Source organism: Pygoscelis adeliae, unplaced genomic scaffold (assembly GCF_000699105.1).
Source record: "Pygoscelis adeliae isolate BGI_AS28 unplaced genomic scaffold, ASM69910v1 Scaffold43, whole genome shotgun sequence".
NCBI lineage: Eukaryota > Metazoa > Chordata > Aves > Sphenisciformes > Spheniscidae > Pygoscelis > Pygoscelis adeliae.
Window position 1 is genome coordinate 3,423,799 of NW_008824538.1, and position 14,672 is coordinate 3,438,470.

Below are 14,672 nucleotides of genomic sequence, written 5' to 3' on the forward strand. Positions count from 1 at the left end.
AAAGCTACATAGATTCATAATTTAAAAGCTTCAGTTAAACTCTACCCCAAAGTAACGCCTCCTGAGAGTAAAAAGCACAGCAGGCTGCACAGTTAAATGTGCTGACTTAAGATTCACCACAGTATACGACTGCTTTACATTTTAATGTTCTTTACTCTGTTAATACATGTTAGGGCCACACCTCATGTGGGAGGAAGTTGCTTTTGCAATCCTTTTGTAGAATTTACTGTTGATAGGCAACACTTCTGGCGGGGAGGGAAGATACGATTGTTCCACTGCGAAGATACAACTTTTACACAGCCATATGGCATTTTAGCATTTGGAATATCCGAATCTCTGTCTAGTGTTATTGTGGCCATGAATAATGACCAAAGCTTTTCTTTGAAGGGATAGTTATTTGAATTTTCAGGTTGCCCTTATATGGGAGTCACTTTTCCGGTAAAGTAGATGTCCCCAGGGGGGAAAAAAAAAAAAAAAAAAAAAAAGACAGGTTAAGCTCTTTCTCTCTCAAAAGTGGCTCAGCTCTGTACCATAAAATCATCAGCTAGCACACCTGACCTCCTATGCTAACATACTCCCTCACGCATGTCAGAGGAATACAGACAGTAACTTTAAAAAAAGAAAAAAAAAAAAAGAGTATGGCAAATTGCCTGGTAGCAAACTACCCACAATTATCTGTATTACCCAACATCCTGTGAACATCTGCTTTAAAAGTATTCTCAAGTACTTTGTCCCTGGGGCCACATAATTCTTTTTTGTAACAATTATGCAGAACACACCAAGATACTCAGTTAGCTTAGTACCAAACTTGTTCAACATCTCTCTATGGTTTAAAGCAGTTTCTCCACACAGATTCTCTTCCAGGTGCACCTTTGATACAACTTCAACTATCAGTAAGAGTTCAGAAGAGTAACCAGCACTTTCTAAGCTCCCCTCTTGTCAGCCATGTGGGAAATGGGAAGCCTTCCTGACTCACTGCTGTTTGGGCTCCAAGGGAAGCAGCATGACTCAATTACGACAGGTTTCTGTAGCTTCCCTCCCTTCACGTTTGCTTTTACAAAGACCATTTCCACTGGATTGCTCAACATGCTGTACAAAGATAAGCTCCTTTTGCATTACCAGTATTCAAAGGAAAAAAAAAAACAACAAACCAAAACCCAAAACCACTGAAGTAGATGACGATGAGTGCCGACTTCCCAGATTTAAGTTAAACAAAAAAATGACTGTTTATGTATACATTTTAATTTCAGGTCTATACAAAAATAGAGACGGCGATCAGATAGTGCATCTAAATTGCATATCTAAATTGACTTGGATTTGGTAATCCCTCGTTAGGCTTATTTTTCTCCGAAATACTCTAGATTCATGTAGAAGGCTCTGAATATTGTTTTCAGTCTCTGATAAAGCCCTTAATTCCATATCAGCAGAACCCGTAAGCAGGGCTAATCCTTCTATCTCCATCACTTCAATGTAAGCTAGGGGACTGCAGACTCCAATTTAAATGGAGTCAGAGAAAGCACACAGACAACCACCCCGTGCTTGTGGTTTTTCAGAGGACCGACCACCTCTCCAGAGTGCGAGGAGGAGGCAACGTTTAGATCAGAGGCATGGGACGTCCCTGTGGGCAACTCCACCACAGAGGCTCTTCCTGCTCCACCTAATGGCCCACTACGGTCCCGGGAGACCCTCGCGTTGTGCCTGGCACCAGCCCCTCTGCAGCCTGGTCCTGCTCAGGTGAACAAACCTTTACTGCGAAGGGGGCTGTTTGCTTCTTTCTTGCAGATGGCTGTACCGCACCAGGTCTTGCCAGGCACCGTAACTCCTTTATTCGTGAAGATGAGAAGTTGTGGGCTGGCAGAGGCAAACATTTCAAATGCCGGTTTTGCACTGCACAGCTATACCAGCGCTGGTCTGGCAAGCAATACGTTGCCTGTTTTATCTTTGTCATTAAAGGCTGCAGAGTTCATTCAATGCAGACAAGCTGCTACACATACAAGAGGGGTAAAACCGCACTACACCCGTCAATCGTTCACAATTCAAATCTTCGCTTCACTTCATCTGCAATCATTTCTGCGATGGCAAGGGAAGAGGTAGCAGCAGGAGAAGGGGCATTTCTGACATGAAGAATTCTGCTTCCGATATCTCCACTGCCTCCATCGAACACAAAGTCATCTACCAAATTTCCGTCACTGTCCAATGCTTGAGCTCTCACTCCGGATGGACCCCTGCAAAATAAAGGAGGAGCTCACCATTAGAAAGAAAACGTTTTCTGAAGTCAGAAAATTAATTCTGCTCTGACCTTGTGAAGGTGCCCAGGGAAACAGTAAGGAAGGCAGACTGTTGAGTCAAAGACCAGTCTGGCTTTTGGGGGAGCACAGGGAAGTTTAACACTTGTGAGGCAGAGTGGGAGATGTCTCGCAGTCGTTACCGTAAAACAAGGGCAGGTAGCCAAGCAGAGGATCTTCTGTATCTTTCCTGGTTGAGAAGTTACTCTCCTCCCCACATGCCCTGTCTTTTCGAAAAGGAAACTCTTTGTTTTGAAATAGCAAGCCTTGTCAAACGCGAATTTCATGCCAATGGTATACTGCCTGAGCTGGATAACGCCCTTTTACCATGCCCGAGCTTTTCTTATTCTGGATTTTCTCCCTGCAAATGTTTGGACAGTTAAACCCACCTCCATGTACTTAAATGCTTCATCTTTCCTCACAAGTCTCTTCAGTTCCTTAGCATTTCTAAACTCCTTTGAATTAGTTTCTCTCTCCACACAGTAAGAAGCTGAATACAATTTTATTGAGCTGATTAAACTAAGTCTATATTCACTCAGTAGCAACTCACAGTCTGGCTTCCACTCTGAATTTCGTTGGTGTTTTGCTTTCTTTGTGCACTCAGATTATGTTCAGGCTACTGAATGTGTCACCAGGATGAAGAGACTTTTTCTTTTTAATGAATATGTCACAACTGTGACTTTCAGCCTATGGAGAGTGTACAAGGTCACACAAATACTCATCAAACTTGCCTATGCACAAGCAAACACAGTATAAAAGGCCTTCCTGTAGAAAGTATCTAAATGCTTCTATGCTTTGGTAGCATATTTTGGTGGAGGAAGGGAGTAAGCTAATGCTACATTTGCTACTGTTAAAAATAAGAGATTTAACAAGCCACTGGGTGTTGCTAACATGAAGGTTTTTTTACCTGAGTACATCATTGATGGTGACCTCAGGGATGAACTTCTGAAGTTGCTTCACCTGTGCGCTAAGGAAACACGCTCTGTACATTTCACTCAGTCCGTAAGACAAGTTTCTCAGCACAAGCTTCCATAACCCACTGTAGAGAGAAAAAATACCTGCAGTAAGAACAAATCTTCCGTAATAAATGCAGCCGTGTCAAACTAACACCGTCTAAGGCGGCAGCAAATGCCACTGCATGGCAAAAGTTCCCATTCCCAACATCAGTAATCGGATCATGCTTTCTACTTGAGAAATACATGTTTGTCCTTCCCTGCTTCAACGCACCTTGTTTACAGAGCTGTAGCGTTGCATTCACATTCTTTCTTAGAATCATAGAATCATTAAGGTTGGAAAAGACCTCTAAGATCATCGAGTCCAAATTCTTTGAGAATTAACTCTGAATTCCAGTCCTTCCTATGCCAGGATTTTTCTCTGGTCCAGTCAAATGGCAAGAGACTGAAAACCCACGTGCACGAGGGAAGACAGACATGCTGCTTGAGACTTTTGTCCACAATCATTCTGAAGAGACTGTCACACTCATAAAACCCTCAGCTTTCAGTCAGTGAATCTTGCTATGTCTTTGCAAATCTTGTTTGCTTGCTTTGCTTTCCTCAAGTCTTCCACTATAAAAATCTATAGACAACGATCAAGATGCTTTCAACTCTTTACTTTAATAAACTGCATTAAGTTGAGCTGTTGGCCAGAAAGGTATTTTCCAGTTCCCTGACCTGTTTTTGAGCCTCTCCTTGGATCCTCCCCAATATTTTCATATGCTTTTTCAAGTCTAATTTCTAAAATTGAGCACTTGGTAATGGTCTGTCCAGCCCCTCATAGAGAAGCAAGATTTCTCTCGACTTCTACAAATATTCTGTTCATTTATGTTTGCAGTTTTAGCAATGATTCCTAATTCCTCTGACACGCTTTCTAAGACAGCTTCCTGGCCTGCATTCGTGGCCCTTAATGTATTTCCTTGCACTTGGACATTTTTCAAATGCATACTGATGGTCTGATAAAGTTTAACACAGCAATTCAGACCACTCTGTGTTCTCTCTTCCGAGCATCCTCTGCAGGTATTTTAATCACACTGTCTAGATTGATTAAAATATTACACTGCATTGGACCAAAACCAATCCTGGAAGAGCTCCACTAGTAGCAACACGGCTCACCAGTACCTTCTGACGAGCAGCCACGTTCTCAGACCAGCTGAGACATGTCTTGGTAGTTTATGAAAATTCAAATATTAGATCACATGATGTCAAGTGTCTTGGAGAAGTCCACCCTTATCAGCACAACTGCCTTTAAACGCACCAAAAACTTGGCAAAAGCAGGCTTTTTGACAAGAACTAGCTTCCATGGAGTCACAAGCTGACATTTTAATAACTGCGTTCAGCAGACAGAAAGACATTACCTGTACATGACAGCATCTAAAAAGTCTCCGGTGCTGAAGTCAAACAACTTGTAGCCCTCTCGCTTAAAGGCTAGTACTGCATTAGGACCAAGCCAAACGCTGCCATCCATTCTTGGTGTGAAATGAAATCCCAGAAAAGGGAACCGAGGGTTGGGAACCTAAAGCAGGATACAACAGTTATTACAGCTGTTACAAACCAGATCAGAGAAACAGCCATGCAACCACTCAAGTCAACAAACTCGTCCAGGAAGCATTTGCGAGGAAAAAAGTACAGACGTTTACAGTTTATTGTGTGAGAGAGTGAATAAAACAAACTAAAACACAGTAAAGGAGTTGTCCTCCTAATAAATGGAAATAACATTTTTTAAACGAACAAATGAAAAAGGAAGTAAATTTGCCATTTTATTTCCAATCACTACAACAAAATTCAAGTCATATAACCATACAGTTGGCTCTTGCGCTGGTTTTTCTGTTTGTTAATCGTGCAGTTATAGCACGTAGCTAATTTAAAACACTGAAGAACAGAGCAGGGCCAAGTAAGACTGCATCTTAGGTAAAAGCAAAACAAACAACAGAAAAAAAAGTACACGATTTCCCAGGATATAAATCAACCCACAACAAAACCAACGACACACTAATGCTATTCACCAGTAGTAATTATACTGCAATAAAATAGGTTATAAAATATTAGGAAAACCTCACCATTCCTGTATTGCTCAAAACAACATGCAGTTAGCAAGCCTGATTAACCCTAATAGTAAGTATATGCAGTTTCTTTTTTGTTTGCGAATGGAATACAGTGTAATCGTGTGTGAAGGCTGAAACAGAAATAAGCTGTCTATATGCAGATGTAAGTATTAAATAAGCACATCTCTTCATGAGCTGGCACTTGAAGATCTTTAGCTATTTAGAAAAGGCGACTACAGAGGTGACTGTCTTATAGTCTGAAAATAAGCAAGTATTGGGTATTTCTCAAAAAACAGTATTGTTACAACTAAAAATTGCTTCAAGATACGTTCCTTTGCTGTATTCAGTGCACTGTTTTTCCTGTTAAAAATATGCTTTTAATACTTTCAAAGCTTAGTGCAACCACTCCACAAACTACATTACATTTCTGGTAACTTACCACTAAGAGTCGTGCAATTTTCTAACCTTATTACCATATTTGGCCATAACAAAAAATTTCAAAGGGTACAAACTATTCTCACACAGCCGTGAAACAAGGCTGGAAGGTACCCTCCCATCCCAGCCAGTTCCTCTCTCCCATCCCAAGACAGGATCCTGAATCATTCCCAGGTGAGAGGAGGTCAGACAAACATCCAATGCCTAGGGTTCCACAATTTCCCTAGGGCGACCTGCTCCAGTGTTTAGCAGGCAAAGCTAATATTTCATATATGAATTTTCATATTATTAATATATATGAATATTTCATATTCAGAAAGGCAGTATTTCAACGCACCGCATGAATTAACTAAAATGCTGCTCTAGGGATTCTCTCTTCTTGCTTGCTGTCTTCACTTTCTGTCTGGAACTGTTCCTCTTCGTCACACAATTTGTCTACATTAGATGGTAGAAAGCTCGTCTTTTTCCTCCCATGTCTATTTTTTGTCTGTATAAAGTAAAGCTAATTCAAAGACGATGTTGAGAAGCAAATATCTAAATCCGAGCTTTGGGTATTAGCACACAAGATTAAACCCTATGTCTAAGTAATTCATTATTTACTGTTGTCCCTCATTGACTTCTGAATCCTGCCTACAGATTTATTTTATAACATAATGAAAGAAGCCAGGCATTTGTGGGTGTGTGGCTATCACGCTAAGTGTTTTATTCCTTCCCTATTAAAAAAACAAAAACACAAACAAAAAAAAATTACTGGCAATAATTTCCCACATGGTACTTCCACCTGTTCCTCAAGAATTAACAAAAACAAGCTGTCCTGTCAGAAAGCAACTAAATCTACATCCACGTGTTGTGCATCGCTATCTGCAGTCTAACAGAAATAACCATGTAATATTGCCCTTATTTCTGTAGTTTTAGCAGTTCTTAGAATACACTGTGAAAGACAAACAAGAGAGTACATACCGGATAAATATTTCCTTTAACCATATAGCACTTTTCTGGTTTTAGCACCAAATAATCTCCACGGAAGGGTACAATACGAGGTTCAGGGCTGCAGCCACTGATCTCAGACAGGCGGTCTGAGTAAAGTCCTGCACAGGTCACAATGTGCCGACAGTAGATTTCCTCACCCTGTGGAAACAAAACAAAACAAAACACACAAAAATTCAACATATCTACTAAAAAAAACACCCATCACCTACAAGCCTTGGAAAAAAAAAAATGAGTCAAGACCGGAAAGAAAACCAACCATATTTTCAAAAGGAGGCAGAAACAATCAAATGTTTCATTTAATTCTTTATAATATTCTCCTTTATTCCCTGGAGGAGAACTATCCTACAGTGGCAATTCATTGGGCAGGTAGGACTGGAAGAATCTTTATAGAAAAGGGGTGGGGAGGGGAAGAAAAAAACAGAATAAAAAAAGAAACATGTCATCAATTCTCAGACTACCTTCAGGTTCAATTCCCAGAACACAGAGCCTCGTGCGTTACACAAGCATGCTTACCGCACAGGGCAGAGGCCCAACGCGTCAGCGTCAAAGCTGATGAGCTCTGCTCCTCCAGCAAACCAAGTGTCTCCCCCTGGCACTCCCTCCCCTCTGCCTCCTACAAGGCCCTGACGCCAGGCTAGCCTGCAGCTCCCTGGCCAGGTTTGCATGGCCAGAGGGTGCGGGATAGGCGGGGTAGCAAAGCAACCCCAGTGCGTTTAATTAAATAAGGCTGTTAACGGATTTCACCCCACGCGCCGGGAGCGGTCATGCTACTGAACGGTAGTTTATCCAGAAAGCCATGCAAGTTCATAGCACACGGTTATGGAGAGCTGTGAAATATCTAAACACCTTACCGTCTAAATAAATAAATAAAATCACAAACTCTTATCTAGCTAGCTAGCTCACAGTATTTGTTTTCAAATACTATGGGGTTTTTCCTTCAACTAAGTATGTTTCCATAAAAATAATAAAATAATTAAAAAAAAATCAGTATTTGGTGAGAGAAACTAACAGATTTTGGAAGCTACTTTTTAATCAAAGAGCAGACACAGAACAAGAAAGCAGCCGCGCTAACTTTAAAAACTATTGGGGGGGGGAGTGAGGCCAGGGTTTTTTTGTTTGTTTGCTTGTTTATCTTTCCCCACACACACAAAGGAGAGTCCAGGAATTCTCTCCTGAAGGTGAAAAGGTTACAACTACATTTCCTGTGCAGCATTAACTGACTTGCACCTGCTTTACTAAATTAGCTTGTGGCTTTCTGATGATAAAATGATTCTAAATGCCCCCTTATCATTTTTATAGATGCCAAAGACCAAAAGCAAACATGAAAATAGGTGTTTGTCACCAAATGAATAAGTCATAAAAGGAGTCCTTGGAAACAAGCAGCGTAAGAATGTGCAAATAAAGAAGATAAGGGTCATACACAGTCAAACATAAGTCAGGCAGCGGAAAGATATACTTTCATTATTATTCCCAGTACACAGTAAAATCTGAACATGCTCATATGCTTTGTTAAGAATTGACTGTTGTTTTATAAAAGCAGTCCTAGATGACAGCGATCACGTTACTGAACAGCAGCTTTTTAACTTTATTTAGAGAGCTGATAAATCTACAAGGACTCAACAAAAATTCTTAAGAAAAGGAGAAATAGCTTCCTATTAAGCAATTAAATCTACAACTTAGTTCTTACCTTTGAGTTCCTAACAATGACTGGGTATTTCAGTCCTATAATAGAATTAGACAAGAGAAGGAATTAATAGAGTATGTAACAGAAAACTGACTGAACAAGCAACTTGTCACGATTAAGGGTTCTTCCACTGGAAGATCTCCAGATGGAACTACTGTTAATATAACTGATACTGCTGGACATAACTGTATTTATGAATTAATAGGGGTGTTGTTTTTTTTTAATTCTTCCGTATGTGTACCAGCACTGATCCAACCTGCCTTCCAGGATAAACAAAAAGCACTATCACAAGAATACACATGCAATATTCAGCTAAATCTGATTTTAATAGGGGAAAACAACCTACTTCCTCTCTTTTACTGTCATTTTCTTCCATCAGCTTTAAATGTTTCAGCTGAAGGGTGACCTGCCTGAGAAAAAAAAAGTGAGCTTGCTCGATACTCTAACATAATTTTGCCTTTTGCCTCTTCCCTATGAGACAGAAATGTTCAGAAACGTGATTTCAGTTAAAGCAGATGTGTTTTGAACAAAATCTTTGGCAGGACTGTAGTAAATGGAAGGCAAAAAACAGCCTTACCATCTTCGCTTTCTGAAGAACTTTCTTTAGCCATCTCCATGTTTGTAACTTCAAAATCAGTCAAGATCGTCCCACCTGCTTCCTGGAAGTCTTCAGCATAGGACTGGGCCACTTGTTTATAGTTCACAATGCCGGTATATGGAGAATCAAGGGCCATCAGACCCTGAAACAGTATTTAGACAGAGAAGGACAGTGAAGGCTGTCTGTGGACTTTGGTCTTCAATACAGAGAATATTGAATATACTTACGGTGGACTAAGCGATCGTGTAACTACAGCATAAACAAGTCTTCTCAACAGAGCGCTTAACGATAAAACAGGTTACCTAACCTTGGCTTGAGCTAATATGTACTTATTTTTCACCATGCACTATGCAATTCCACCTTCAAATGGTCACTTGGGAGTTCTACCTGGTGCACGGCTGTTGCCAATGCCTCCTGCGAGGCTAAAAGATATCATCTCAACACTTACTGCATTGCACGTCAGAGAGAAAAGTCTCTTCTGAACTAGACAACAGCCTATACTTGTCCTAGCAGAAAGCAAGCTTCAAGTCCAGCGCGTAGCTAGAATTTTTCATGTTTTTCAGGGACGTTTTACTATCTTTATACCACAAAGGCTCAGTTTCTCACGTAATTTTTATCATGCTAGATGGCATCACAATATTTTCCTAGTTCCGGCTATAAAATAAGGATAGTAGGGCTGCTTTATCTCAGAGAGATGCTGCAAGTGTAACCACACTAAAAGACTGTCAGCCACTCAGATACTACAATAGCAGGGGCCATTTACATGCCCAAGACAACCAGAATGGTTGGTAAAACTTTATCTTAGCCAAAACCTTCCTTTCCATTTGATATACAGTGCAATGTTTTATAACACCATTCAAGTTCCCTTTGCTTACGAGGAAAGGACTCGGCTCAGGAAACCAAAGCAAATGAAGTAAGACCCATCTGAACCTACTCATTTGCAGAAGTAAATGCTCAGCTGGATCTTGAACATGCAAAGAACGTTTTAAGGAGTGGATACAAAACATTTATGAGATAAAAAAGATAAAAAAGACTCCTCTCCAGAAAATTTGTGTCTGTACCTACAACCACTCATAAACAATCAGTCAAGCAGCTACACCAATAGCAAGCTGCCAGATGAAACAGTATGGGGAATTTATACCCAGATTTTCCTCTCAATCAAAGATACACTAAACAACAACAAATCTGTATTCCATAAGCTACTCACATTTCTCCTGATGTGAAAATAAACACAATAAACACTAAGTGTTACCTAAGCATCACATGTGTAGGAAGCAACTGGATTGAAATTGGCTCAATCCAAATCCGCACTTACAGATGGGAAGGAATTTTCATTGCTGCACTATCAAGCTTTACTGTAAGTTAAATAATTTTACTGGGAAGGAGCAGAATCATCTCAGCATAAACTCAGACGTAACAGCTCTAACCTGGGCAAAGGAAAATCTGCCTATCAACCACAAAAACACACAAGTAAGCACCCGCAAGGAGAAGGGGAAAAAAAATTAAAGATTAAAATAAATAAATAAATAAATAAAAATCACTCATTGTCATTGGTGGGAGAACTGGGTTTTTTTTGTTGTTGTTCCTGAGCATATACATCAGGGATGACACCTCTGTGTAAAGCTGGAAAAAGGATGAAGTTTGAACAACTTGTAGGCTCTGTCCATTTGCCTGCACAGGGGCTAAGGGACTACAGAGTCTCCTACTTTGACTCGAATAATTCCGATTCCTTTTGTAGGCTGCAACTGAAATGGATTACCTGCTCTCTAATTTGTGAACACTGGCCCTTATGAAACAGCCAGCCCATCATTTGCAATTAGCGCAGCAGCAGCTCTTTACGACTTCAGCACACGGAGAATTGATGAGCTATGAACTGATGAGCAAGAGAATGAGAACAGGTGAACAGAAGAAACCTGAGGTAAAAGTAAGTGTCACCAAGAAAGATTCTGCAGGATCACCTTACGTTGTGTTAGAGCGGGTCTGATGTGTATGCAATGGCAAATGCATATGAAGGATTGGGCGGAGCTACAAAGTTCCAGAAATAAATGGATACATTTATTTTTGTTGGCAATTATATTTCTTCTGGGTTTTCAGGCTCTTTTGAACTTGTCACCCACGCAAATTACCTCAAGGCCAGAAACATATTTATGTTAAAGTAAAAAATAATGTCACCTGAGAAACTGAGGTCTTACATGCCAAATAAAAATAAGCAAATCCCTTACCCTGCAGAAGGGTTCTTTCGCTTGTATTTCTTTTGCTCCAATCAGTTTCAGCCCTCGGACGTTGTTCTGCAGCCCTCTTTCATACAGAGCTTTGAGTCTTGGAATTTCATCTTGTTCAACGGCTACGATTAGCTTCAGAAAAAGATAACAAGGCACACCAGTGAGCAAAATATACAAAGCCAGTTCAGGTTTGGCATCAAGGCCAAGCTAACAAGCAAGCAATAGTGAATGAGTGAACAGTGAATTATAATTCAAGGGGGGGGAACTGTGGTTTGTGCCATCAGTTGCACAAGATTCTATAAACACCTATTATTACTGAGAAAGCACTAATATATTAAGAAGAAAAAAAATGTTAAACTGTAGCTTAAGTTACTATCAATGGATAGTATTTGCTAAAAGTACCACGAGCCTACAAATCTGAATGTGGAAGAAGAGAATATGATTTTAAAGAGCCACTGGGATGCTTCCAAAAATAAAACTGAACTTAACCCAAGATGTACAAATCTCAAACAGCCTCGATAAGAGAGTAAGGACGTGTTCTGACACGGTGTCTAAACCGAATTGTACCAGCTTCACTTCATTTAACCATGTAGTTAGCTCACAACTATCGCAAGAGATTTATCCAGACTATGAATTATCTGTGCGAGGTTTGCACAGACCATACTACTTCCAGGCCTAGCTCAGGTCTGGCAACACAGGCAGCTTTGCACTGAGAAGGCACTAAGTTCTCCAAGCCTGGCTGTAAAGCCTCAACATCATCTTCCCTGGAATAAACACTGCTGGGGAACGTGATGCAGAAGTACACAAATTCAGTGTCAGCAAAGGACCAACAATGCTGCTGGGTCAGCGCTAGCCCTGCCCAAGCCCAGACTGACTCCTGCAGAGCGCAGCACGCGTCTTGGTGCGCTGAGTTGAGAGCAGGCTTGTAACTTCAGGTGTACTGCTGCACAAATCCACAGTGCCATCTTGTGACCAGCGCTGCAGCACAGGGAGCACAGCACGAACACAGCACTGCGCGCAGCCAGTGACGCTGGACAGGACAAACACCACCCGCACCAGTGGAAGGCCCATCAACACTGCCACGTCCAGGGATCTCTGCTCTGCACCCCAGAGCTGGGAGAGATCTGCACCCAGGTCTCGGTGGGCGCTGAGCTAGGAGGCCTTGAAATAGAGCTCGTCACATCAGATAGGGTCTGCACTGCACTTTTAAGAGAAAGGCTCGTGCTGTCCAAGATGTTTATGAGCAACCTGGGAAGGGGCAGGGAGGTGAGAAAGTCAGATGATGGTCTGAAGTGACTCAAGGCGGTTCAGACAAGAGCTGACCGTAAAGAACTGCAGAGGGACCTTCCGAGGTGAACGAGCGACTAACAAAATGGCAGATGAAATTCAATGCAGATAAATGTGAAATGACGATCACAGAAAAAGCACTCTCAGCCTCACGTATAAAATGACGGAATCCTCGTTCAAAGTTATCACTCAGGACCAAGATCTTGGGGTTAGGATAGACAATCCTATGGAAGCATCAGCTCAACGGCTAGTGACAGCTGAAAAACCCTAAACTGAATGTTAGGAACAACTAGGAAAAGGATACAGGATAAGACAGAGAACTCTACTACTTCACTGCAAAAATCCAGAGCCTGACCACACCTTGAATGCTGTGCGCAGTTGTGGTCCTCATCTTGTATCAAAGATGCATTAAACTAGAAACGGTTCAGAGAATGCAGACAGGGTGGGGAGAGTCATGAAGAAGCTTCTCTAAGAGGAATGACTGAGCAGACTAAGACTCACCAGCCGGAAGGGACGACTTTGGAGGAGGAGGGGATATAAAATTATGTGCAACTTGGAGAGTGTGAGCACAGATCAACTGTTCACCACCTCTTCCAACAGAAGGGCTAGGGGCCATCAGATGAAGCTCGTAGGAGCCAGTTTCAAAATGATGTAACTCTTCATGCAGTGGGTTGTTGATCTCTGGAACTGCTCGTCAAAGTATGCTCTGATGCAAAAGCTTTTAACTGAAAAACACTTGGAAGAGAAATCCACTGCGAGTCACTAGAGATAGAACAGATCAGGCTCAGAAAATAACCTGAGCTGAAAACAGTTGGAAGCTGGGAGAAGTAATAATTTGCTTGTTCTGTTCTCATTCCTTCCTGGGTCTCTGTTAATAGACACTTCCAGAAACGGGATATAGGGTTGGGCAGACCCCAAGCTGGATCAGTACAGCCACTCTTCTGTCCTCAGCGTTTCAGGTTGTGTTAGCTGGACGTAACATGGCATAAACGCATGTAGGTGGGTCACATCTGAAGCTGTTTTCAAGTCACCGTGTCTTTTCAGAGCCTGATATGCCAAGAAGTACGGCATGTGTATCCTGAGAGCCTTTGCGGTCCTTGGAGCTAGTGGCTGTACACGGGTGCCCCTCCACGGGGCCTGGCTTCCGCCGTTACCTGGGCTATTTCAGCTCAGCCCCCAGATAAGGAGAATTATTATTTAGGCCCAGGAAAGGAACTGGTTTGAGTTGCTGGAAAGAAGAAAACAAAAGGGCACATTCATCCTGAAGGTAGTAAGTGTTGCAGAAAGTCATCTCTTGGGAGGAAGACCACAACCAGGCCTATGCTATGCATTGTAACATACATTATACAGTCTCAGTTTCCAAAGGTAAAGTAAGAACACGCAGCAGTTCCTATACCTTCCCGCACTGTTTATACGGTATTCCCTTCTGGTCACAGTACTCGTAGCAGAGGGCTGCACCCTGCACACACAGCTTAGCTTTCAGAGATCCAGGTTTGTAGTAAATTCCACTGTGAATCACACCACTGTTATGCCCACTCTGGTGATGAGCTAAATAGAAAGAAAAATAATAAGTTATTAAAATACATGTTCCCATGATTGGTTCATACCTTAATTACTTCAGCTGTCAGAAGAATGAGCCATTTGTGGTACTGCCCTAAATCAGCATTACAACAAGAGACGCTCAAATAAGGTAACTGCACAGCAAACACAATTCCTCCTTTGGTCTCAAAAGGCCAGAAAAATACTGACACAAAAAGACCTAGTTAATAATAAACCATCACAGCTTGCAATGTGTTGAATCAACAGGGGAAAGAAAAAAAGAAAAAAAGAAAAAAATCACAAGTTTTTCCTCCAAGGACTACAACTGCAGGCCAATCAATCAAAATTCTCTACATGTTAAAATTAATTAAGAAATTCAATTTTTAAAATGAAAGGCATCCTTCAAGGCCTCATCTAACATGATGTCTGTGCAATCCTCAATTTCTTTGGATGTGCTGGCAGGCCTGGTAGGCTTTTCAAGTGAACTGGATTAGGTTGCTATTTGCTCTTTGTAACTAAGTAAAATAGAGGTGAAAAATATCATAAACATTTTTATTGAAGTAATTTGGGCACATTCTCCCTCTTAACATATTGA

The 14,672-nt window shown here is 41.3% G+C and overlaps 1 protein-coding gene across 1 annotated transcript in view; it reads right to left on the reverse strand.

Annotated features, from left to right (window-relative positions):
• Window positions 1–1,227: 1,227 nt before the first annotated feature.
• Window positions 1,228–14,672, reverse strand: part of L2HGDH (L-2-hydroxyglutarate dehydrogenase) — a gene marked incomplete at its 5' end in the record, with an annotated part of 14,794 nt that continues 1,349 nt past the window's right edge. The window contains 8 exons of the mRNA XM_009321647.1: window positions 1,228–2,225; window positions 3,193–3,324; window positions 4,636–4,793; window positions 6,718–6,885; window positions 8,435–8,469; window positions 9,009–9,171; window positions 11,252–11,383; window positions 13,935–14,086. Coding sequence (XP_009319922.1) covers window positions 2,030–2,225; window positions 3,193–3,324; window positions 4,636–4,793; window positions 6,718–6,885; window positions 8,435–8,469; window positions 9,009–9,171; window positions 11,252–11,383; window positions 13,935–14,086 — 1,136 coding nt within the window. The remainder of the gene's footprint in view (window positions 2,226–3,192; window positions 3,325–4,635; window positions 4,794–6,717; window positions 6,886–8,434; window positions 8,470–9,008; window positions 9,172–11,251; window positions 11,384–13,934; window positions 14,087–14,672) is intronic.